Consider the following 25,638-nt stretch of genomic DNA (forward strand, 5'->3'; position numbering starts at 1 on the left):
GCTGTGCAGGAGAGAGCATGCCCTTCCTCTGCAGCAGCAGTGTTATCTCAGGACATGGAGACCCACGAGCTCACCCTGGGGCCAAAACGCTTCTCCTCACCTGCAGCACCTGTGTGCTGGTGCATTTGATGTGCCTGTCCCCCTTCTCAGAAACTGCTGAGACCAAAGGCTGTTCACACCAGTAACGCCTCTCCCGACAGAAGTTCATTTGTAAATTCACATCGACCAAAGCAGCCCGGCATCGATTGTTCTGTCAGCCTGACGTCCCAGCAGCCAGCGGTGACATTGCTGCCGCCGAGAGGTCGCATTCCCAGCTCCGGGAGGGCGGGAGCAGTGCGTGGGAGTCCCGGCCTCTGCCCTGCTCCGCTCCCGGCAGGGCCAGAGCGGCCAAAGGGCCACCACAGCTCCTTGGCCCTCAGCCCTGCAGGGGGACAGCCTGATCCCAAGCCCCTGGTGCCTTCTGACAAGCAGTCCGAGCAGAAGGCACCAGCCTGTTCTGTGAACCTCTTTGGTAAGTTGTTAAAATAACAGCTTTGCACAGTCCCCATCAGCTCAAATGTGCAGTGATGCCAGAAATATGCCCATGAGTGAAATGTTTCTTCATTTAACAGGAGAGAACACAGCCCTGTGCAGAGGAGAACTTGATAACCACTTGGTACAGGATTAGTTTCCCCACCTGTCTTTTTAAACCAGTTAACTATTTCACTCAGTGAGAAAAAATCTGTTAAAAATGTTTTCCAGGTAAAACCCTCCCTATGGGCGAAGAATGTCCCCGGCTCTGCTCACTCTGCACGTCTGACTTGGTGAGCTGAGGTCATCCAGTTCTCAGTGAGGAGAGGCCTTGGTGACACACAATGCAAGCTGGCTCCAGTCCATCCCTAATCTTTGGGCCCTACTTCTGCTTTCATGTGAGTGTCTGGCTGCATGTCTGGCTTTCTGCACAGCGGGGTGCTCGCTTTCAGGCTGAGGAGATTCAGTGCTGGCCCCTCGCATGCAGCTGCAGGATTGTTAGATGTCTTTAATTAAGTCGGTGAACTCTGCCAGTGCAGCAGATGCCTCCATTAACTGCTCAGCCACAGGCATTTTGCAAAACAGTACTGAATGGGAGGGAGTGCACCAAAGGAGAGGTATTGCTTCAGCTTTGATCAGAGTCCCCTGCAGCACTGGGCCTTCAAAGGGAGGCAGAGAGCTCCTTTGGGCTGCTCAGAAGTGCTGTCCTGCAGTGCACGCCCAAAGACGGGGCACTTGGGTCTCATTGGAACCACCTACCCCTGTCTCTGTAACCCACAGTTCACCTCCCTTCACTTTATTTCTTTTGAACAGAAAGTGATCTGACAGCCCAGGCTGGTCTGAGAGCAGCTCTGGAGGTGAGACAGCGCTGGAGAGGGAGGGCTTCATGCCAGCAGGTACAAGTGTCAGTTCTCCTTGGGCTGGGGGTCTCATGGGAGCTGAGCTGCATCCCCTGTTTGCTGCTGGTGGGCTCCAGGGAACAGGAGGACAACAGGGCAGTGTCGACAAAACACCTGGATTTGCAATCAGTTTCTCCTCTGCTTGCAAAGAGCTGAGCAAGGTCCTGAATATTTGCAGATTTCAGTGGAATTTTGGTAAAGCAAAGGCAGGTAAGCCTCGAGGAGGGAGCCAGAATATCCTCTTTCCAGTGTAAGGAACCCTCAAGGCATTTAAAATGTACAGGCCTGTAAAGCTCCCCCAGTCCTGGTGACCAGTGCCAAGGAAGGCTCAAGCTTCTCAGTGCAGCTGGGCACCCATCTTCTGCCCAGTTAGGTTGAGTTTAACAGGTATAGCCCCCATTTCCATATCCCAGGAGGCGAGGGCACAAGCTGGGACACAGTCACGTGTGCCTGGTCCAGCACTGGTGTGAGCAGTGACACATCCCAGGGCCAGCAGAGCTGCAGGGAACAGGTCTGTGCTGCAAGTCAGGCATGACAGGGGGGGTTCAAAGCCTCAGTGCAATTCTCTGCTCTGCAGTTATGACCCACATCCCTTGGTTTGACCCATAAAGTGGGAGCTGGTCACAGCAAGACACCGGCAGCTTGGCTGTTCTCAAGCTCTTCTTGTTGGCAAGAAGCAAATGGTTCTCTCAGAACACCTTCAGGAGGGTGTACAGGATGGGAACACCTCTGGGATCTATTCCAGACCCCACAGGAACTGTCTGGGAATATTCTGGAGAACACAGAAAAATAAATAATTTTTGACTGCTTCAGACAAAGAGCTATTGGGTATTGCACAAAGATAAGAGAGTAGGAAAATGACCATTTGATTTCTGTTCTAGCAGAAAGCTGGCTTTGACTCCCAGTGCTGAGCAGAGCAGCAATAAAAACACAATTTACTTTCAAACATGACAGGGAAACAAGTCCACCACCACACTTAGGAAACAAATAATGTAGCCACAGTTCAAGATAAATCCAGACATTAATTTTGGCCTAAAGATATGATTGTTGGAAATAACAATACACTTTCATATCATTACTCACCAAAATTATATCTACTGGTTAATTTACAAAATGGAAGACAAAGTTTATCAGGGTTTTAAAAATCACTACGTGCTTAGAAAGAAGCCATCAGGGCACAGAGCCGTCGGGGGCACAGCTATCGGGGGGCACAGGCATCAGGGGACATGGCCATAGGGGGGACATCCCCCTCGGAAGACAGAGCATCAGGAGAGAGAGATATGGGGGGACACAGCCATCGGGGGGCACAGCCATCGGGGGGCACAGCCATCGGGGGCACAACCATCGGGGGACAGAGCCATCGGGGGGCACAGCCATCGGGGGCACAGCCATCGGGGGCACAGCCATCGGGGGACAGAGCCATTATGGGGCTCGGCCATTGGTGGTCAAGGCCACCGGGGGATCCATCCCTCGGGGGACCGTCCCTCGGGGCTCCACGCGCGGGTCCCCGCGGGTGCCCGGGCGGGGCGCGGCGCGGGGCGGGGCGGAGCGGGGCGGGCGGCCGGGCCCTGCCCGCGGCGCTGCCCCCGCGGCGCTGGGCGGGCGGGCGGTCCCCGCTGCGGCTCGGCGCCTTCTCCTCCTCCTTCTCCTCCTCCTCCTCTTCAACCTCCTCCTCCTCCTCCTCCTCCTCCGGCCGCTGCGGCGCGGGGGCTGCGGGCGGAGCGGCGGCGCCATGAGCGGGGCGGCGGCGGCCAAGAGCGAGAAGCTGGACGAGGCTCAGGCGCTCGCCCGCAGCTGCGCGGGCAGACCCGACTTCCAGCCCTGCGACGGGCTCTCGCTCTGCGCCACCCACAGCCACGGCCGCTGCTTCCGCCTGCACTGGTGCTGCCACCTGGGATGGTGCCACTGTGAGTGAGGGGGCGCGGGGCGGGCGGGGGGCGCCGGTCCCGGGGGTCCCGGGTGTCCTGTCAGTCCCCGCGCGCTCCTCGCCGCCCGTCCCGCCCCGTCCGTCCCGTCCCGCGGCCGGGAGCATCCCACTCCCGGGGCTGGACCCCCTCCTCGGGGGCTGCTCCCGGGGATTCCTCTCGGGTCCCAGCGCCCCTCGCACCGGGAGGCAGCCAGAGGGTGGGCTGTGGCACCGGCTGCTGCTGGGCACCGCTGTCCTTCGCTCCAGCTACTTCACCCTCCGTTCTAATGCTTTTCTTTTTACAGGCATAAACCCCTCTGAGTAGAGGTAACCGCTTTAGGCTATATATAGCAGATAGTTTCAAAATCCAGTGTTGATCCAACTCTGGTGAAAAGGCGCCCAACGACTTGAATATCTGTATTCAAGATCCTGATGTGTCTAATCATGGAGGCTGGGATTCAACTGTGGATGTCCAAACATAGTTTGATGAATAATTAATCACTTAGAGCCGTGAAGAGCAGGCTTTCCCAGCAGTGTGTTGTTGCGAGGTCAGGAAATGGTGATGGAGCCATGTACTTGGGTCGTGTTGTGTTCAGGAGAAGTTAAAGCCTGGATGGTCAGGGTTAGTGCTGACCCTTGTGTGACGTTGCTTGATGCTGCACAAGGTGTCCCTGGACTCCTGACATCCCATTCTCCTTTTAAACCCGTTGCTGTCTCTCCTTGTAATTTAATCTACACAATTCCCCTTCACATGCACTTTTCTGCAAATTCTGTTTCATGGGGTAAAGGGCCTGCCCTAAAAGCCACCTTTTATTTGGATGTGAGCTTCCATTTGAATTACATAGACGTTCTAGGGATTTTGTCTTGATTTCAGATTCATTTGAAGTCAGTTCAGAACAATGGGTGTTTTCTGTCTGTGCCCTGTGTGTGGCACAACTGGCTGTGTGAGAAGGTGCCACAGTCACCTGCTGCACAGGGACAGTGATGTCTCGCATTTCATCCATGACACAAAGGGCCTCAAGTTATGACCTAGATACACTCTTCCTTCCCAAAATTTCTCTGGCCTCAGTTATTTGTGGTCACCATAAAGATATACGAGCTTATGAGCACTCTGGAGGACAGGATCAGAGCTCAAAATGGTGCTTATAAACTGGAGATGTTACCCAAAATCAGTTGGGGATGGTCCTGGGAGGGGAATTCAACCATGGAGCTGGGAACACCTGGAGAAGCGACGCTGTGGAGAGGGATGTGGGGATTAGGATGGGTCACAACTGCCTGTGCGTCAGCAGCGGGAGCCTGCGTGGTGGAAATGCAAACCCAGACCCCAGCCTTCGCTTGGGGATGCATTACCAGCAGCGTGGCAAGTGTGCAATTTAATTAGTCTCTTCAGCTCAGTGATGAGGAAACCAGGCTGATGGGCTCTGAGCGTGGCACTTTATGGAGCTGTGGGAGAATTGGGGAGGTTCTGTAGGAGATCGCAGAGATCAGCTTTGAAAATGTTCTTTACAAGGGGGTGCAAAAGGAAAGAGGTTGTTTGGGCTGTAAAATATTGAGAGAGGGAGGGGAGGGGAGTTTTGCAAAGTATAAGGTAGCCTTGCGAAGGAAAGTGTGTTCGAGCCCTCCTCTGCACAGACTTGGCAGATAACCAGGTATCACTGACCTGTGGCAAGGAGAGTTTAGGTTTGGGTATTAGAACACATGGTAGGAAGGCAGATGAAGCAGGGGAACAGAGTACTTGACAAGGTGAGAAGCTGTGGTCCTTGAAACCCTTCAAGGGAGCCTTAGACTGGTGTCTCTTAGGCATTACACGGAGCTGCTTCCCTCTCGGAAGGACACTCGAGATCCTTAGCTGCCCTGTGGCAATCTTAAGATTTAAAAATAGTTACAGCTTTTGCAAGAAGTACAGACTTCCTTCTTAATTCCTCCTTTATGGCAAAAGAAACTTTGAGATACCTCTGCCCCATGAAACTGGGATTTTAAATGAAGGAAGTCCCACACTTCCTTGCCTTGTTTAATCTTCTGAAAGCCACGGAGAAGCATGCTCCCTTCTTGCCCCTCATTTCCTAATGCAAATTTCAGAGCTAAGGATCTCTTTGTATCCTGCTCCTCTGGAATGAGTTGGGTTGGACTTAAAAGGGGTAAGAATGAGGTCTATAATGGGAAATTGTATAGAGGTCAGAGACGTAATTAAACAGTGTTTGGAGTTATCCTCCATGAACGCAGTGCTGTAATGCCGACTTGGGAATCCTCAGAGGGTTCTTGAAAGTGCTTTTCTCTGACTCCTAAGAGCTGTATTGGGGTACAGGAAGCTCTACATCAATTAAAAGGGCCTTTGAAGTATTATTTTCCATCCGTGGCCAAGGTCCTGGAGAATGTCAACTCAGTGAAAGTGCACTTACACTGAGAAATTACAAAAACTCACCATGCCATGATGAGTGGATTGTCTCCTTATGTGTATTCAGGATCACATCTGCTTACTTCAGTGACAGAGGCAATTTAGCGTTGCAGAGCCACTTGGCTATGGAAGGAATAATTGAGAAAGAGCCCCGTCTGAATTCCCCAAAGCTGTTTTTGTTGGCGTGCTCAGAAGGGAGCAGCACTTCAGGCGCTCCCTTTACCTCCGACATGTCCGTAAAATGGCAATAATAGTTGGCAGGAGAATCAGAGACTGCTCAGTGTATCCAGACAGCTCTGAGAACTTCAGCTGCCCTGGGTGCCTGTGTGACTTCTGTGTCTAAGGCTGGAGTTTATTTGGGGTCATTTTCAGTTTGTTTCGGGCTCAGTGGGGAGCAGATCTCCTGTGAGGTGGTTCTCCCTCTGTGCCTGGGGAGCTCTGAACCCGGGTACAACCTCCATAAGCAGGTGTGTGAACACTGTGCAGGATGGGGGGCTTGGAGGGCTGGGCTGGGATAGGTGGGTGCCTTGGGTGTCCCTGGAGCCGCTGGGCTTGTGGGCACAGGGAGGGCAGGGAACACCTCGTACCTGCTGCAGCTGCTGACCCTCCCCTCTGTGCTGCCCACTCCTGTCTCCACATGGAAGCAGGATGAGGGCTCAAGCCTTTGGAGTCCTTTTCCCTGCAGGGAAAAAGGCATTGGCCCAGGAGGTGTTTGTCCCATTACACATTGTCCTGCACCCCTCCGGTCTGTCCCTGTGTGCGTTCCCTTTGCCAGGCTGGCAGCCCCCTGGTCACCTTCCTCCCCTCTCACAGCCTGATGGGGTTTGGCTTTATTAGATGCAGGCTGAGAGCCTTAAATTACTCGGATCTACTTTTTCCAGAGGCAGAGAAAACATGCCAGAGGCAGGTCTGCAGCAAGGTGCTGCCTCCCTTTCCTCACCTCGGGATTTCCGCTGCGGCTGCGATTGGCACCGGCGCTGCTGCGAGGCTGCTGGCTGGGAGCTGGTACCTGCTTCTGTCACAGGGGATCACAGCCTTGGCCTTACATCCAACCTGACCTGACAGCAGGACTTTGCCTGTGTTTTGCTAATGTTACTTCCTAAGAATTAGCCGTGAGAGAAAGCATCACACTTCATACAATTACGAGATTGGTTTCATGCCTGGACATGGCAAAAATAGAGTATTCTTTTGCAGCTGGGCTCATTTTTAATCTGAGTATCTTGCATTCTGTTAAACACTCTGCAAACCCCTCAGTACATTGTGCTGCAATTATCAATAATACATGATGAATCGTAGTTCCACAGCAGTTGTATCAATAGACAGTAATTGTGCTACCTTGTATTAGCCTTTCTGTGCTTTTTTCCCCCCTGATTCAGCATCAAAAAAAGCAAGCTTTTCGCTCTTTAAGGCTCTTGCATATCTTATATTGAAAAGTAAATGCAGCAAATAAATTTTGGTTCCACCACTTTTACAAGGTTCAGCTGTTTGGACCATTTACAAGAAAACAAACCAAGGAAGGGGAAAGCTGTGAGGTCTCCATTGGGTGGCCAGGAAGGGAACACAGTTGCCAGGCTCAGGCATGGAAAAAGATTGTGGTGGCAGTAAAGGTTTTAAAAAGCACAGCTGCTCCCCTGCCCTGTGTTCTGCTAAGTGGTGGAGGGCACTTGCAGGTGTGCCCTGAATTAGCTTCCTGCTCCCTTGCGTGCACACGGAATTGTGGCACTGTTACAAGGGAGTTTGGAGCCAGACCTGGCAGGGGCTGCATGAGGTCAGGCAGGCCTGGCAAGAGACCCGAGGAACTTCCCTGGGCAAGAGGAGAGAATGGGCTTGTGTGATGAGTGGCACACCACAAAGGGCACATGTATTCTGGGTGGTTTGGGGGAGGAGAACTTCTCTGAATTTGGCCAGAGGAAATTCTGGGGATGCAGAACCAGAGAATATTTACATTTGTTGTTCACCTGCTCTCTGAACAGGGAGCCCAGGGTTTCTCTTGGCTCTCAGAGCCCCATTGCTCCCTCGTACTGTCTGAGGGCACCCAGGGGGGCACAGCCCATCCTGGCTGGGGTCTCGTTGGTCCTGTGAGCTGGGCAGGGGGGTGACTATCCATCACCCACAGCTGTGCCAGGGAGGGAGCAGATCAGCACAGTCACTGCCCCTGGGTGTGCTCGGAGCAGACACTGCTGCTCACGTTCTTCACTGCCTGAAACACTGGTGTTTTCTTTCATAACAATTTACAATGAAAACATTTGTTTTCTGGCCCACAGAGCTGGTGGAAGCTCTCTGTCAAGGCTATCCTCAATTAAATCCCTTCCAGAGACAAAGATGTGGTGGTGCCACATGGCAGCTCCTCCCTGCTCTCTGCAGGTACACACCTGGCCCAGGGGCAGGTTCTTCCCCTGCCACACAGTGACTGTGCAGCAGATCAGTAGCTCTGTGCACACAAGCAGCATTTCTGAGGGGCTTTCTCCCCTCTCTCCAGTGACAGGGCCATCAGGAGGGGCTCTGACAATCTCCAAAGCCCATTCAGATCCAGTCTGCCTGTGGGAACTGAGAGAGGGAGTCAGCCAGGCACCCTTCTTTCCTGTGGCAGACCACTGGTGAGCTGAGATGGTTATGAGAGGTATTTAGGTGCATCATGACAGAGCTTGGGAGTCTGAAGAGGAGCTGTGCCTGCCTGCAGCCAGCTTCTGTTGACTCCCCCCCCTTAGAGAAGCAGCTAGAGCCCTGGTGGGGGGACCCTAAAATGAGCCCCAGGGTGCTCTGCAGCACAGCAGACACTGTAGATCTCCCAAAGCCTTGCTTTTGTCCTAGTGGGTTTTCCTTGTGCTGGTTTTTGGTGGCTACAAAACTCGTTGCCACATCCAGGAGGGAGCAGAAGGGCAGCAGTGCTCCAGAAGGGGATGTGGATGGAGCTCACTGGAAGGTGCCAGCCTGGCAGTGCTGGTGGCAACTTGAATTTCCAGCAGTGCTGTTCCACAGGGGCAAAACTGTATCCTGATCATTGACTTGTTGGATAAATGGAAAAGGGAGCTGTAAAATGCCTGTTTGAAATCCTGAGGCTGATATTGGAAGAGGTCATACGTTTTTCTTTGCGGGAAACTTAAACAGGAATGGAGCAGACAGGGCTGGGAACTCTGGGGCTGGGCATTCCTGGAAAACACAGCTTGTTCTGGAGGAAGGATGATCACAAATCTTGGGAGAAATAGGGGTTTTTCATTTGCTTTGGCTGTGAAAAGGATTTGGACATCCATCCCGTTTAAGTCCGTGGATGGAATGTTTGTGCACAAGCCAGGCATTGTGCTGAGTGCCAGGCAGGGGCTGCAGAAAGGTGGATTTTTCAGCTTGTAATGGTAAAAGACTTTTAATGAGGATTTGTTGCCTGTGGCTGTGCAAGATCTTCTCTTCACCTGTATTTTGAAGAGCTATGATATTCTAGCTTCGTTCCACTAACCTGTACACAACCAAGGAAAGAATGTCAGCTTAATGTGTTCTGAACTGTTACTCTGAGGGCAAACACTTACTGCCAGTTTTTATGTGTGCACCATTCTGGACCTGGCTTGTGTTTTGTTCCTCTGGTTTTAGTTATAATCTGGAAATCCCAGTACAGGTGTACTGTTGATGCTGTGTCTCGGAAAGAGAACCCACACGTGTCAATTCATCGTACCCTGTGGGAATGTCAGTGCCTCTGGAAGAACCTCCTGGCATTCATTTTGAAACCCTTACTAGAATGTTTAGAGACATGCATGTTCTACTATTATTAAAAAAGCCCCTGATGTCACTTATCAGGAAGAGACCACAGGAAAATCTGTGAATTCAGGCAACTTGCTCAGTACGTTTTGTAGGACTAACTCCTATATGGCTCATCCAGGATTGAATGGAAACCAGTGCTCTTTGTTGTCCAAAAGTCCTGAGAGAAAGGGGCCTGTGTACCAAAACACTCCCTGCCAGCCAAAAACTCTGCTGTGCATGACTGTGAGGCTGTGTTTAATAATCTGTACGTCCATCTGAGGAGAATGACTCACAAAGAATTAAATCTGCTTGCCCAAAACTCAGTGATCTGTGGTAAAAACCTCTGAGAGTGGCAGATAACTGATACCCTTCCTCTGTGGCTGCTTGAAGGGGTAACTGTTGGTTTTGTAAAGCCTGAAAGGATAAGGCTGTGGATGTTTCTTACCAGAAGCAAGTATTCCAAGGAAAAGTTCATTAACCTTGTGTCCTGGTGCGGTTGTCTGGGAATTCAGGGTGTCCTGAACACGTCATGGGGAGGAGCTGGGCCTCTGCTCCTCTCAGAGAGGTTCCTGTTGGGGAAAGGCTGCAGGCACTTTTCTCACTGCAGAGGAACAGCTCCAAGACGAAATCTGTACGGAGCACAGTGCCTGTGGTGAGCGTGTGGCTTCCTTCCTGGACTCTGCAGGTGGCCAAATCTGTTTGCCAGCTTGAATCTGCGAGCCTGCCTGCCCCCAGTGCCCAGTGCAAAAGTGCCTGCTCACACATTATCCTTCTCTCCTGGTTGTTGATGGATGTTTTATGTGCCTTAAGCTGCAGCCCATGGTCAAACCCTCGTGTTGTCGCCTGAGACTGAGTCACAGGATTGTCACCTTCGTGGCCTCCATCCTGCAGCTCTGCAGAGCTGACACTGCTCAGCTTTGCTGGAAGGACTGAAGAGGCCTCTCAGGTACTTGGCACAGCACCTCCAATTTCCTGGCAGCACCTGTGTGCTCATCAAGAACACGTTTTGTCGCTGCTCGTTGGTACAACCAGCAGAGCTGGGCTTGTAGAGAATGGGCATCTTGGGGTGTCCTTATGTAATGGCTCTGGATTTAACCAGCCCCACACTTCATGACTCACTGCCAGCTTTGGGAACTTAGTTCTGCACATTGATAAGGCTCTACTAGAAATTTGTGTTTCTATAAAGGATAAAAAGCAAAATGCTTTACTCACAAACAGTGTAAGATGTTCCAGAACGATAGCTGTGACAGTGTGGGCTTAGCTGCTGATGGATGGCACAAGCTCATACTAATGTAAGAGCTGGTTGACAGTAGATTGGATTCCAGGTAGAGCATCTCTCTCTGTCTGCATATAAAGTGACCCTGGGTTAGTGAGTTGTGGCTTTTCTTCCAGCATCTCCATGAATTTATCTGCCCACAAGATACAGAGGATGTTTTCATAAGTGCTTTGACTCTTCCACTAATCAATTTTTATGTAGTGACTGATCACAGAACTCAAGAATTGCAGTTGGTGCAATTTGGAGGTGTTTCTGCCAATAGTCGAATATATTCACGTAGATGGAAATCAAAAACCTGCTGGGCAAGTAAAATCTGATTGCTTGGCAACAGGGCCTTGTTTTTAACATACCCACACTTTAACTTAGGCCACACAACAGTCGGAATTTATACATAACCTGTGTTGTAAAACAATTTCAACAAGAGGCATGCATTGGTATGTTTGTTCTTGCTGGTGGCTGTGGAGCTCCAGTGCCCCCACTCTGCTCTGGAAGCTGCTTGTTTTGTGGGGTGGTTGCCCCCAGCCCCGCAGTGTGTCCCTGCTGTGCCCAGTGGGAGCAGTTCTGTGCCCATCCCTCTCCCTGCTCCTTGTGGTGCCGGGGCTGCAGCTCACCTGCAGCTGTTCCAGGCAGGGGCTCGGCTGTTCCACGCTTCCTGCTGCCTCTGCTGTTTGGGTTTCAGCGCTTTCCCGAGCCCCACTCGAGGTGTTTGCTCTCCCTCACGTGTGCTGCCTGTCCCTGCCAGAGGCTGGGACACCGTAGGGAGTGCTGGGGTGCCCTGGTCAGCTCCTGCAGCCCTCCAGCTGTAGGCAGGACAGGTGAAACCCTCACCTTTCACTTTGCTTTCCCTGCCTGTGTCACTGGACCTTGGCCTAAGGGCACAGGGACCATTCTCCAGCTGGTTCAGTGGGATCTTGGCTCTCTGGGTGTGAAACCGAGGGCGATGCTCACCCTGCCACTGTCAGAAGGCATCAGAGCCTTGGCCTTACATCTGTCCTGACCTGACAGCAGGACTTTGCCTGTGTTTTGCTAATGTTACTTCCTAAGAATTAGCCATGAGAGAAAGCATCACACCTCATACAATTATGAGATTGGTTTCATCCCTGAACCATGCAAAAATAGGGTGTTCTCTTGCAACTGGACTCACTTTTAATCTGAATATCTTACATTCTGTTAAACACCCTGTGAGCCCCTTGGTCCACTGTGCTGCAAATATCAATAACACATGATGAATCGTGGTTCCACAGCAGTTGTATCAGTAGACAGTAATTGTGCTACCTTATATTAGCCTTTTGTGCCTTTTTCCCCCCCCATGATTCAGCTTTTTGAAAAAAACAAGCTTTTGGCTCCTTAAAGCCTCTTGCATGTCTTATACTGAAAAGTGAAGCCACGAGTGCTCTGTGTGCTCCCACCTGTGCTGTGCAGCAGCTCCCAGTCACTTGCCCACAGTGGCACTTTGTGACACGATGGCCCAGCATGATGCTGCCTCCTCCTCCTTCTCCTCCTTCTCCTTCTCCTTCTCCTTCTCCTTCTCCTTCTCCTTCTCCTTCTCCTTCGCCTCCTTCTCCTTCTCCTCCTCCTCCTCCAGTGGTACCTGGGCCGTTACTGTCTCTTGCAGAGCGTTGCTGGATCCCACACCCCTCCAGGGAAAGGTTGGTGCCCATACCTGCACACACCAGCTCCACATGGTGATGTATTTTGGGTGTGATCTGGGAGGGCAGTCCTTTAAATTCTCCAGAATTGGGTTCTGGAGAGGCCTGTGACAGAAAGAAGATTGGTTTGAATGAAGTGGGCGTGGAGATGTGCACATCAGGCACCAGAAGCAGCAATGGGATGAGGGTTGAAAGCGTGGCCTGTGCTGGTAACAAGGACACTGCTCCCAGCAGTGAAGTTGAAGGTGTTGTTTGTCCAGCCTGAAGGCTCACTCTGGGGTAAGGCACCACAAATACGTGTCAGCAGAGCCCCTGAGCTCTGCCCACAGCAAGGGAGCAGCACAGGTACAGCACATCCCAGGGCTGCCACTGTTTCTCCTGCCAGCCACCAGCAAACCAGGCTGTGGCCACACAGAGGTGTCTGTTCCAGGCTGCCAAACCCACCCTCCTGCCCCAGCTGTCCCCCGTGGGTGCAGAGTGCAGCTCTTGGGAGAAGACTTTTCCTTCAAGGACCCAGTGAGCTGTTCTGCTTATTTGAGACTTCCCAGGAAAACATTCCACCGTATGCAGAGGCTCAGGGTGCCCCCCTGCAGCACATACCACACACATGGGAAATGACTGTCTTGCCTCTCCAGTGCCTGTGATTTCCGTGCACCAGGCAATGCCGTGGTTTTCTGGGTAGTTTGACACTGAGCTGTGCTTATCCTGCTTTGTTGCCATATCAGCACACTGACTGGCTGCATGGAAACCATGGGATGCTGAAGCTTGAGCAGATGGTGCACAGGGATGGGGTTGTAGAATAAATATTTAGCACTAAACCATTTTGTGCTATTTTCTCTACTGAATTTTAAAAATATCTAGTGTAACTTGGGGGCTAAAAAAGAGTGACTGTTCTGCCCTTTGGGGTGGCTTTCGAAAGGGTGTTGGAAGGTGAATATCCTGGGATTCAGAGCTCGGGTTGGGATGCACAGCACTCAGCTGCTGCGCTGGTGGAGGTGTCCAAGGCTGTGCCACGCTTTCCATGCCTGCACTTCCATGTGCCTGTGTTCTTGGGATCCAGCAGGGGCTGGGGTCAGTTGTACCTGTGGCATTTGTGGCATTTTTCCGGGTGCTGGAAGGAAAGGGCTCCTCCAGAACACACATGTGGTCTGTGCTGCTGCTCATTGCTTTTTTGGGTGTCGATATTCTGTTCCCTTGCAAGGGTTAGTGAGCAAATATGGCCCCTTTAAGAGGGTTTATGGCTGCCTGAAACATCCCTCAAGCCTTCTGGGTTGCTTTTCCTTTAAGTCCAGTAAATCCATGTAAGCAGTGAGAGGAAAGAGCAGGGATGATGGAAGAAGCTCCAGGATTCGTTTGCATTTAAGCGTTACCTGCTCTTAAGCTGATGTGCATAGAAGCCCCTGAAAGGCTTAGACAGCTCACAGCATGTACTGTCATGATCTTTTTTGTATTTAAAACAGATCAAGACAAAGGGCATTAAAATACAAATTTGATGAAGACAAACTTTCTGATGTTTTCTCCCTCTCAGTTTCCTGTGAAAAGCATGAGGTCAGGGGCTGGCACAGCTGTCTGTGGCTGTACAGCAGTGAGGGAACACCTCCACAGTGGAGAATCACGGCTGGGGAGCCACTGCAGAAACGTTGCTGGACTGTTTCTTCCCTGTGCTTGGATGGGGCTGGGAATGGGAAGGATTCCTCAGTGCTCTGGTGGAGGTGCTTCTGTGGAAGGTGCTGTTTGCAAGGACACACCTCTGTTAGGTCAGAGCCTGCTGCCCCTTCCTGCTGCACTTCAGACTGCTCAGGTGTAGCTTCTTTTTCTGTTGTTCCTTTGCAGAGTTGATTTGTATCCTTGGAGTCCCTTCTGTGATCCCTCACTGGGCCCTTCTAGCTCTGCCAGAAGTCCTGCAGGTGTGTGGGACGCTCTGTCTGCATTCCCTGCTCTAGAAATTTGTTTGAGCAATCCCAGTGATTTTCAAAGTTGTCTGCATGAAGCACAGGGTAAAAATATCCCTTGCACTGAGGTGTTGCATATCTTTATCTAAGAGGCTCCTTCAACACTGAGAAGCATTTCAGTTATGCCTCATTATAACCACCAACAGCCCAGTTCAGTTCTGCTTGATCTTGTTCTGTAAGTCTGGCAGTGCCTCAGTGTCCTGAAATGTTTTCCATTTCCTCCAGTGGCTTATTCCACATCTCGTGTTCCCCACGCAGTCCATGATGTTTTGCTGGATATGGCATGATGGCTATTCCATACAATACAAAGGAAGGGAAACTGGGTTAGCAGTGGGATTTTTCACATGTGTCATCTGTAAATGCGCTCAGGGTCTCTCCTGCCATTTGTTCTCGCCCCTCTGGAAAAGCTGTTACTGTGCTCTGAGCAAAATGCAATTTGAAGCTGTGATGGTCCTTGGTGAGTATTTATGGTCAGGGCAATCTTTGTTTGCAAAGGGTTGTTGTTCCAAGTCGTGCCTGTAACTGGAGAGGGAGGAGGAGGGGGAAGGCCACAGCGTTGTTTTGTTCGCTGTTGCAGCCTGCGGGGCTGGGAAGCCACGACCCTGGACAGGCCTCAGACCAGCATCACACTTCCAGATGGAATTCTGCTTCATGGAGCACTTCTGAACAACAGGGTACCTCCAGCAGGCTGAGGGTGCTGAGTGCCCCTCAGTAAACGTGTCCAGGGTGTGGGCGTCGAGCTTTGCTTTGGTCTGTGAAGGAGGAAACCCTCGCCTGCCCTGAGGCTCTGCTTTGTCAGCAGTGAAGTGATTCCCTGGTGCTGATCATGGGCTGGGCTGCTGTGGCAGAACTGTCTGTCACCTGTGCCACCCTGGAAGCCAGCTGGGTGTGTGACAGTCCTTGAGCTGCTGTGCCAACGCAGGCAGCAGGGCACCACTCCAGCCCAGAGCTGTCACCTCCTGCCAGACCAGCTCCCTTGGACCGTGTGCCTCTTCCCAAACAGCCAGACTTGCTCTCCTGCCATGAGGTGTGGAACAAGTGCTGCTGGAAGAGCACTTGGTAGTTCTCCATCTCTTGCTATGACAGAAGCAAGAGCTCAAGCAGCTGATCTCCACACACAGAACAGCTGGGGAGTGAGGTCTCCTTGGAATGGTCGGAATCCCTCCAGGGCAGCCCTGCCTCCTGTCACACTGCATTAGGAATGCTTGCTTTGCCTTCCTCCTTCAGAGCTGGGTGGTATTTAATTAGGATGTTTTGATGTTCTTCGTGGCGGGGCCCATTCCCCTCCCGTGTGAGCTGATGTTTTTGGCAGGGTTGCCTGTGGCAATAGGAAAGTCTGGTCCAGCTGGAGTGGGAATTCCATTGGACTTCACAGCAGAGGATCACACTCCTGTTACACACGTGTGGGTTCAAGCAGCACCAAGTCACCACCATTTAAGGAGCAGTTCCCTGCTGTTGAGCCATGGGAGCTGACAGCACACTCCCTTCACACACCTGATGAGGGGCCTGTGTCAGTCCACGGGGCCGCAGCTTCGGCCTCTCTGCAGGATCCACCACAGCCAAAGGCATGGAGATATCCACTGGGATCAGAGCCAGTCCTCCTCCAGCCCACCTCAGCTCCAGGCTCCCACCACAACAGCTCAGCCCACATGGGAGCAGTTCCTAAGCTGAGCCAGGTCAGGTTAAACTGAGCCAGGTCACATTCAATGCTGTGCAATTAACAGGTCTTCGTTAACCTTGGTAATTTTTGGAGATAGATGAGCTGGCAGATGGAAAAATATTTGTTCAAGCAGCTGCAGGAGGAAGAATACATATGGAAAAAAAAGCTTTATGTTTCAGTTAATAGATGTCTAAATGCCCTTCATGTGAACAAATATCCATGGTGTGTATTGCTGACTTGGACTTGTCAGACCCACAGCTCTCTCTTTCCATTTTCTGAAGTGCAGGGCAATTCATGTTGTTATTTATTAGGGCCAGGTCCTCCAAGGTAGCATTTTGAGAGGGTAAAGCTTGAGAATTTGTTATGAGCAACCTCACTCCTGAAAGATGGATTTTTATTGGCTTTTTTTTCAATATGCCAAGCACGTTAATGAGTGTCAGAGGTAAACCAGAACACTGGGACGGAGGGAAGTGGAGAAGAAAATCTTCCAGCAGCACCTCTGATTATTTCATGGTTAAGTTATTTTGTATTAGCCACGGAAATTGCTGCTGTGTCTGTTTGGTGAGGATGCATGCAGACTGCCCAATTAGCAAAAGATCAGAGAGAAAGGACCTCAGGGCTTGTTTCTCAAGGCTTGACACGGGTTTTTGGAAGCAGGAGGCTCTGTCATACAGCTTCCAATCAATCAGCCGCATAGTTCTGGTTATCAGTGCCACAAACATAAGAAATGTTCCAGGTTGCCCGGGTTTGTGGAGATGTGCAGGTGATGCTGGAGCTCACTGCTCTGCTGGATCCTGCCCCAGCCTGCTGGCAGGCTCACCAGAGGCACGGAGCCAAGGCTTTGGGGAACAGCATCCCTCCCATTTGGCAACGGAAATCCTATTCCTGGGCACAGAGCAGCAAGGAGATGAGCACTGCCCAGCACTTCCTTGGACACGTTTGGATAGTTGTTCTGCAGTTGAGTATCGGCTGTAGCGTGTGCCAGGTCCCTGGGGGTTTGGTTTGTGGGCTGGCACCAGGGTCAGCTGAATAACTGAGGAATGGAGACACAGTCAGCCCTTTCTGGTTGTGCACAAGCTGCTGTGGCTGTGGTGGGTCAGACAGGAGGTGCAGTGTTGATGGAGCAGCCGCAAACGAGGCACCGGAGCGGCTCGGGGGGGCACAGAGGGTTCAGTGTGTCCTGCAGACCTGCTCCTGGGGTCTCTCGTTTCATCATCTCACTGTCAGCCTGTGGCTGGCATGGACAACTGGGACTTACCATGGAAGTCATTTTGGCAGAGCCTCATTTCACACGGTTGCTGCTCCCAGGATTGGAACAGGCTCTTGTTTCCCCTGAGCCCTTTTGCCACGGTGGTGGAACCACAGAGCTGGGACTGTGAGGCTTCTCCGTAGCAGCTTGAGAACTTCCCAAACTTCTGCAAATGCAGCAAATTGCTTTCCACAGGATTTGGAGTTTGATTTTTGGACACGTGACACGTGCAGTATTTTTCCTTCCCCACCTCCCACTCACTGGTGGAGAGTGACCCAGGAAACAAGTGGTGATGCAGCGTCTGCTCTGGCACCTGTATTTGTGCAGAACACTGTCATTTCAGGAGCATTCATCAGCACAGCGCAGAGTTCTCCAGCCCACTTGGTTGGAATAAATAGGCAATAAATTCCGTGCTAGCACATTAAATGGGATGGATCAGAATAGGTGCTCAAAACACTGTTTTATCACAGACTGCTGCCAGCTGTTCACAGTCAGCAGAAATACTGCTGTGGATTTCCACGGGTGTTTGATCAGATTGAGATGGATTGTAAGAGAACTTGGGACTTGTGCTTCTGGGATCATTTTCTGTGCAAAAGCCATCCCTGGCAATCCCACAAGCTGCAGGGGTGGGGGGTGATCTTATTTTTAAATTTCTGCATTTATTTTTCATAGGCTGCGTCCCGGCTGACGCGTTTCCATGCATTATGTAGGGTGAGGAGCTGTGAGCACAGTTTTTTCCGTGATCCAGGCTGACAGTCCCAGCTCTGAGCACCTGGTCATGCCTTAAAACAAGTTTAATCTGTCTAAAACAAATAAATTCACCCCTAAAACCAGCTGAAACTTGACAAACTGGTACCAGAATTCTAAAGAAAGGTACAAAGCAGTTCATGTATTAAATCCTCTGTTTTCTGTCAGCCAATTCCTGCTTTACCTTGGCAGAGCTTGTCCTTGGAACGTGAGGAAACCATTTCAGCCTCTGTGAGGTGACACAGACAGGCTCTGAAATCCTCTGCTCCTGCCCTGGAATTAGTGCCAGCGGGGCAGTCCTGAGACACTGCACGTGCTGCTGCAGTGGGAAAACGACCCACTGGGCTCCCCCACAGTGCCCTGTCTGCCCCTGCCACCTCTTCTCCTCCTTTCCCAAAAGGGGAAAAACAAACAACAAAAAAAGTCACACTGCTGAATCTCTGCCTCACCATTCCATGCCCATGCTGTAAAGCTTCCTTGGCTTAATTCCACTGCTTCCTTCTCCCAATATCCCCCAGCCTTCTGCCAGCACGCGGGGCTGTTTTAAGTGAAAATAGAGTCCTGTTGTGCATATACTGTTTTTCTTGATCCTGCTAAAATCTTCACCAGGGCCTTCCTTGGATGCTTCAAGTAGAGGTGGCACAAAACTGAGTTGAGGAAATGCTTTTCACTGGTGTCTGTTGTCAGTGGAATGGGATAGGAGCCCACATGGAAGCCCTCCAGATCCACGGATAAATAGAGCATTGTGCTTTGAGGCAAGGCCAGGCCACACTTTGGTTTCCATGAGCTGAATTTATCAGACACTCTCCCAGCCAGCAGCACACTAATCATCAGCTGTGGGGCTTTGCAGGGCAGGGGCATATTGAATGTTCCCGCATTTCACAGCAGGGTTTCTGGGAAGCAGCGGATGGCAGGAACCCGTGGGCTGCTGCTGTGGCTGTGAGGGCGAGGAGCTGCCCAGGGAAGTTCTGTCAGCAAGATCTGAGGAACACCCATGATCTGAGAGCCCCCATCGCTCAGTGACTCCAGAACCAAGGAGCTGCTGCTCCAAAGGGCTCTGGAGGAGCCCAAGCTTTGCTCTGCCTGGGGCTGCAGTGCCAGCACCTCCTCCCTCCGAGTCACAGCAGGGGTAGGGACCACACCATGGTACAGTAAAAAGAGGGCAAGTGGAGCGGATGGCTTTGTATTTTCTGTCATCCAACTGTAAACAGGTGGGAAAAAACCTTGGTTTATTGTCACTGAGCTTTTCCAGCAGCTCTGTGAACAATTGCCCTTCCACAGATGGCAAGGGGAAAGCATTCCATGCAGTGTTCGAGGGGAGCTGGTCAAACCTCTTCCCAAACTGTTCTTTCCCATTGCTGCCGGCTCCCAGCTGTGCCTGCTCTCTCCCATGGCACACCGGAGGGTTTTCCTGCCCGGCGTTCCCGGTGCTCGCTCCTCTGATCCTGCGTTGGGCGCTGCTGGCATTGCAGCCTCTCCCACACTCCCGTGCTCCCTGAGCTCTTCCTGCGGATCCGTGTCCGCTCTTCTCGGACGACGGGGGTGGGAAGTCCCAGCGGACTTTCACACGAGTGCGTTTCCCTTCCACCACCGCCGGCACAGCAGGGAGGGAAAAGCCTTCCCGGCGCTCGAGGTTCCCCTGGTGACGTCCCCGCCGGGCTGGCAGAGCACAGCCTGTGCGTGGGCCCGGCACAGCCAGGAACACCCGGAGCATCCTCAGCCCCTCAGTGCCAGTGCTGTCAGAGCTCTTCCCAAGGCTGGGAGGCATTCCCAGGCTGAAGAGAGGGGGAGATTTGTCTCCTGCAGAGAGGCGCGGCAAGGGGAGCGAGCTCTTCCTTGGGGCTCAGAGCAACCCGGGCTAGTGGGAAGTGTCCCTGCCCATGGCAGGGAGTTGGAACTCAGTGATCTTTGAAGTCCCTCCCAGCCTAAGCCGTTGTGTGATTTCCAAAGGAATGGGTAATTCTGGGGAGAAAGGCTGCACCTACCTCTGAGCTGGGAGCACAAGAGCACATGGCAGATCTCAGCCCAGGGCCAGCAGGAACTTTCTGCCCCTCACCTGGGGAGCTCCGAGCACCCAAACAGCCCTTCAGCAGCGTTTGCTGCCCGGGCAGAGCAGGATTTGCAGCGTGTGCAGCAAAACTCTTCCGACAGCCCCACTACTTCACAAGGCTTCTGGAAATTCGTGCTTTCCCAGCGGATGAGCCCCTAGGGAGACATGAATCTTTCAGAAGCTTCATGCAAATAAAATGCAGCATTTTACAGTCTTAGGCATAGCCTCGGGTTTCTCAGTTTTTCCTAACATAGTCCCAATTTTCTGCTCTCTTATTTATTTCTTTTACTAAAGATGTTCAGTTCACACTTTGTTCTGCTCAATATAACCAACGTAATCCTATTTTCTTACTACTTAACCAGATAATCAGGATGCCATGAGCATTTCTGTAGCCTAGAAATGCCCTTGTTTTCTGCCTTAAAATTCTAATTGTAGTCATGTATGAACTCTGGTTTATAATATGGAAAAACACGATTTAGACCCCAGGGAAAAGGAACATGGAAACACGTGCAGGGAGACTCATTGGAATAATAACAATACAATAAAATTTTGATCATTGTAGCAAAGATGTAAACTAGAACTGCTCTGCTCAGTAGGGAAAAAAAAAGTCTCTGAGCATCCTGTCATTTTTCTTTCTCCTGGAAAAGGGTGTGAGCAGCCTTGGCATCTGTCCCACTTCTATGGAGTTGTGCCCCTGGAGTGAATTTTCTGGAGTTAGTGATGCCCTTGAAGCAGGGGCAGGGAGAGGAGCAGAGCTGGGGTACGGGAGGTTGCACTTACCTGCAGGATTAGGTGGAGAATCCGCACCAGGAGGGGCCTGAACACCTGGAGGCCACTGAAAGCAGCAGCCGCTGCCTGCAGGAGCTGCCGGTGGTTACTGACGGCTGGGGCATCCCGCGGAGACAACACTGAGTGCCGCTCCTCTGTCTCCCCGCAGGTAAATACGTGTACCAGCCCATGACCCCCGTGGAGCAGCTGCCCAGCACCGAGATCCCCGCGCGCCCCCGGGAGGCCCCCAACAGCATCCAGATCTCCGTGTCCCTCACCGAGCACTTCCTCAAGTTCGCGCCCGTCTTCCAGCCCCCGCTGCCCCCCGACTCGCCCCAGTTCTGCACCATCGCCGACCTGTTCATCGACAACTACCGCGTCAAGTGCATCAACGGCAAGATGTGCTACGTGCAGCGGCAGCCGCCGCCCGCGCCGCACCGGGGCAGGGCCGAGGAGCCGCCCGCCCGCAACGCCTTCATCGCGGCGGAGAGCAACCCGGCCAAAGCGGAGCACTGCTCGTCCCCCTCCAGCTCCGAGGACTCCGGCATCAACGCCGTGGGGGTTCACTACATGGAGTCGTGTGACGAGGACACGGAGGGGGTGGCTGAGCTGAGCTCAGAGGAGGATTACAGCCCGGATAGCAGCTGGGAGCCGGACGAGTGCCCGCTCCTGTCCCCCTCCCAGTGCGAGATGGAGGTGATCGAGACTATAGAAACCACGGTGTGACCCCGCGGCCGGCAGCGGCTCAGGCCCGTTCCCACTCAGTAATGTTGCTTTTGTAGTATTTCTATTTTCTGTTTTTTTCTGACAATCCCTTTTTTCCAGTGCACTTGATATTTCAGATTCCTCATGGGAGCGCGGTCACGGGACTTACATATGGTGAACTAGCAGCAGCCTGAGCAATTTTAACACGTTCTCAGCCTGATCAGCTCTCCCACGTCTGCACGTAAGGTAGTGACAAATCTTGAGACTTTTCTAGCAGAAATAGGCCCTTTTCTTGGTCTGGGTTGCCCCACACCCCACTTCTCCCACGAGGACGTGCCACTCGAGGTGTTTCTCCTCAGAGCACGGGGGATGCGCGCCTGGAGCAGCAAACCGAGTTGCCCTTACTCTTTCTCAAACAGCTACATGAGGAGGGGCGGGCAGAGGCTCCTCCTGTCTCTGTCTGTCCTGACAGCGCCTTGTCCGGCCTCTTCTCTAGTGCTGGTGTGACCCTTCTCGAGGCTGTGGGCACCACACGTCCAGCAGGTTGGAACGGCAGGCTAGAGAACGCACAAAGTGCCTCCCAACTCTTCTCCAGGCTATGCACCGAGCAGCTGCTGGGGCAGGTCAGGCTCTGAAAGCTCCTGAGGAGGCAGCTCTCCCTCTGGAGGGGCATCAGGCACCTGAATCCAGCTGAATCTCTGCCTGGATCTCGGGAAGGGGATGTGGCTGTTGCAGGGGGCAGGAGGGGGAGCAGGGCCATCTAACCCACACCAGGGTGCACCAGGACAGGGGAAGGAAGCGACTACCTCCGAATACACAATCTGCCCTCGGCTCTGCCTGCTGCCTCCTCCTGGGCTGTTCGGGGCCAGACACTCAGGACCAAGTGGCCTCAGGGCCTGCATTTGCCTGAAGAATAACACAGTTTAAACAAACAGCATTTTATCAGCCACACCACTGTGTTGGCAGAGCTTGGGGACGGCGTGGAGGTGCCCGTGGGTGTGTGCTCGTTAAAATACAGCCCCAGGTCGTTCTAGCAGAGAGAGGAGGCTTTGGCTCTTTCACACCCAGTCCAGAAGCAGGTTGGGAGCAGGGGTCCTCACACAGCTGGGAGCACAACCTGCGTCACAGGAGGTTTGGTTTCAGCCCTGCTTGAAGGAAACAAAAATGTCACTGAGGTTTCAGTGGGCTCAGCTGGGTTGCAGTCAGTAACACCTGTGTTCCTGCAGCATTACTGCCGTCCTTGGTGCAGTTCTGTTTGGGTTTCAGAAGTCCCTGGTGAATCCAAGGCTGTAAAAAGGTGTACAGTTAGTGACTGATCCTAGATTATAGTCCGTGGTAGAGGATGGCTCATCTCTCACTGTATCCTGACAATGTATTCCCAATTTTATACACTTTGTAACCAGTATCTTTAGAAGACATTTAGGCAACAGTGTGTGTCTGTGCACATACGTGTCTAGGAGTTTCCATGGGTGGATATAAAGTAATGCTGTACTTTTTAGACTAACACTTTCAGACAAAAATAGGTTTTATAGTTTTGATGACTTACATAAAAAAGTGCAATGCTTGTGAAATGAGGAACTTGGGCCATTGCATGAACAGATACATTCTCACGAGGCACCTGAAAATACTGTTTTTCTGAGGGCATTTAAACAAAGGCCCTAGTAAAACTAAATAGGATTTATTTATTTATTTTTTAAGGGCAGGATTGTCTTTCTTGGCTAACTAAGGTTTCTAACAATGTTTGGGTGTCTTTGGACCATTGAGACACATTCCATAGGTAGAAGGAAACATTATGTATAAACCTACAGCATTTATTCATATTTAACCTTTCAATTGTAGTCTGAGTGGAGAGCTGGACAAGCTCACTCCCCTGCCTGGCCTGCCCGAGCTTTCCTTCCCCAGGGGAATGGCTGGGCTGGCAGCTGCTCCCACCCCAGGGGCTGGTGGGGGCCTTTCCCAAGGGCAGGGAGCTCCTCCCAGCTCTCCCTGAGGGCGCCAAGCAGAGGGTGGGTCAGCAGGACCCCCGGCCTGGCACGAGCTCACCTTGTTTGCGGGCAAGCAGGAGCCGCGGCCCCGCGGGGGCACCGGCTGTGAGCGCCAGGGTGGGGATGGCCCAGACTCACCGTGAGGTCCTGGGGGCCCACAGGGCCCTGTCCCTGTCAGGATCCATCCTTTCTTAACTGTAAGTAATTAGCAATATTCACAAGCTGTGAGTGTCTCCTACCCAGGATTTGTTCAGATGTCTTAAGCACAATAAGCTGCCTCTTCCTTCTGTTGTTCCTGGAAAATGTCAGCGGAGCAGCCTGGGGTGGGATGTTCCAGGGAGTGCTGGGGCAGTGGCCCAGCAGCAGGTTCTCCCTGTGCTCCATCACACTCCCACGGAACCGTGGTCCCTTTCCTTTGCACAAACGCTGGCGTGGCCGTGCCCTTCGAGCCATGCCCTGGGCTGGCTGCTCCACCCTGCCAGGGAGAGGTGTGTATATCTTGAATAAAATACTGAACAACTGGCCTTCTGCTTGTCCTCACTCCCCACGTGCTTTCCATACTGGAGTGAAACACTCCAGCATTTCCAGCAAAGGAAGGGGCACTGACACCCCCCAGGGCAGGCAGCAGAAGGCAATCACCACAGTGGGCACCCCCAGGGCCAGCTGCCACTCCCCTGAAGGGTTGCCCCAGCCAGGGGGAAGGACAGAGGGGACAAGAGCCACCCCAGCTGATGTCTGGCCAAACTCAGCTGCTGCAGCTCCCTGACTCACCTGGGACCAGGTGCCCTGCAGGCTGGAAACAGCAGTGTGCCCTTCTCAGTGCTCGTGGGAAGGAGGTGAGGCACTGCTCCTGGCCAGGTGAGCTCTGCACAACACCTGGTGCTTCTCTGTTCCCATATTCCTGCCATTCCATGTGAGCTCTGCATGGATCAGCCACCAGAGTTCTGTGTGCAGGGAGAACAACCCCCACCCGGTGCTGTGCCCTGGGAGCAGCTGGGACCCCGGGGGTGTGGTACCCCAAAACACCCAAGTGCCAGTGACAAAGTGAGCAGGAGGAAGAGGAGTGTAAGAAGCACAGAAACCCGACCTACACCTGGGTGCAGCGGTGAGAGCAGGTCCTAAAGGTGCTGCTGGGAAGGGACAGGGCCCACTTTGGTGTTACAGAACAGTGGGCTGAGCTTAGAGTGACAAACCTCTGTGACCATGAGCACCCATCACACCCACCCTCTCCCCCTTGCAGCCCCCAAGGGCCCGAGACACCTTTTCACACACGCTCCCCCCACATCCCCACCATAAGGTACAACGAGGCGAGGGGCGAGGTTTGGGCTTCACCCCCAGGGACAAGATTCATCTCTTTCCAGCAGCCCTCACCCGCTCCCCGCGTGCAGAAGTCACGAGAGACGTTCACCCAAGGGCCTCTTTAATGGTTGGGAGGTGGGACACACCGGGCACCGCTCACGTTTCCCGCACGTTCCTCAGCCTTCTCCAGGTTTGCCTGTTCTGTGCCTTCAGATGGGGCCAGGCCTTGGAAAACAGCTGCTTTGGGAACACAGAGCTCAGGTGTGGCCCCAGGCACAGCCCCGGGACACAGCTCTGGGCACAGCACAGGCTCCTCCAGCCCAGCAGAGCTCACTGCAGTGTGTGGACAGTTCCCAGTGCCCCGATCCCAGGTGGGCACAGGCAGCCCCTGCTGTCCATGCCCTGGCACGCTGGCTCTGCCCCCAGAGCTCCAGCTCCCAGCCCAGCTGTCCCCACCTGCCTTGGCTTAGGGAGAGGCCGCAGCAGAGCAGGGAGATCACCCAGCTACAAACCCAGAGTCAGCCCAGAAGGTTCTGGAAAAGGGGATGTGGAGGGAAAAGTGCCACGGAGTGATGGAAAGGCTTCCCAGCAGCAGGAGCTGAGGGCAGGCCCAGCCCTGGCAGCACACAAGCACTAGTCCTCGGCCAGCGGAGGGGGGGTCAGGTGGAGCTGGAAGGTCTCGTTCTGGAAGACGCTGCTGGAGGCCGAGTCCCCGTGGGAAGTGCTGAGCAGCCCGTGCTTTTCACCACCACGGGCCAGCTCCGTCAGGAGAGCCAACTGCAGGGAAAAGACATATGGATCACCCTCAGCACCCCGGGAACACCCTGCAGGGAGCACAGGGACAAAGGGCTGGGGGGTC

The 25,638-nt window shown here is 52.8% G+C and overlaps 3 protein-coding genes across 9 annotated transcripts in view; 1 reads left to right on the forward strand and 2 right to left on the reverse strand.

Moving 5' to 3' along the window:
* The first annotated feature begins 2,981 nt into the window (after positions 1 to 2,981).
* On the forward strand, positions 2,982 to 24,000 carry CUNH3orf70 (chromosome unknown C3orf70 homolog). Its single transcript, XM_051781817.1, has 2 exons — positions 2,982 to 3,316; positions 20,960 to 24,000. The coding sequence occupies exons 1-2, from the start codon at positions 3,142 to 3,144 to the stop codon at positions 21,514 to 21,516; spliced, it is 732 nt and encodes a 243-aa protein (XP_051637777.1). The 5' UTR covers positions 2,982 to 3,141; the 3' UTR covers positions 21,517 to 24,000.
* On the reverse strand, positions 6,593 to 20,978 carry LOC127468535 (uncharacterized). 3 transcript variants are annotated; one of them, XM_051781805.1, is made up of 3 exons: positions 19,958 to 20,978; positions 11,714 to 19,846; positions 6,593 to 6,768 (listed from the first exon to the last, which is right to left on the reverse strand). In XM_051781805.1, exon 2 carries the CDS (start codon positions 19,738 to 19,740, stop codon positions 18,796 to 18,798), a length of 945 nt encoding a protein of 314 aa, XP_051637765.1. In that variant the 5' UTR covers positions 19,741 to 19,846; positions 19,958 to 20,978; the 3' UTR covers positions 6,593 to 6,768; positions 11,714 to 18,795. The 3 variants fall into 3 exon arrangements, with proteins under 3 accessions (XP_051637765.1, XP_051637764.1, XP_051637762.1); XM_051781804.1 differs by having other exon boundaries at positions 6,593 to 7,045; positions 11,991 to 20,978; XM_051781802.1 differs by having other exon boundaries at positions 11,714 to 20,978.
* Positions 24,001 to 24,879: 879 nt separating the features above from the next.
* The window catches only part of VPS8 (VPS8 subunit of CORVET complex), a 67,547-nt gene continuing 66,788 nt past the window's right edge, over positions 24,880 to 25,638 (reverse strand). For all 5 annotated transcript variants that reach the window (XM_051781766.1, XM_051781767.1, XM_051781765.1 and 2 more), the window contains one exon: positions 24,880 to 25,556. In XM_051781766.1, the coding sequence (XP_051637726.1) occupies positions 25,413 to 25,556 (144 nt within the window). In that variant the 3' untranslated portion in view covers positions 24,880 to 25,412. The remainder of the gene's footprint in view (positions 25,557 to 25,638) is intronic.

The sequence above is a fragment of the Manacus candei genome, unplaced genomic scaffold, assembly GCF_025592945.1.
Source record: "Manacus candei isolate 608988 ecotype Guabito, Panama unplaced genomic scaffold, ASM2559294v1 h1tg000015l, whole genome shotgun sequence".
NCBI classification, from domain to species: domain Eukaryota; kingdom Metazoa; phylum Chordata; class Aves; order Passeriformes; family Pipridae; genus Manacus; species Manacus candei.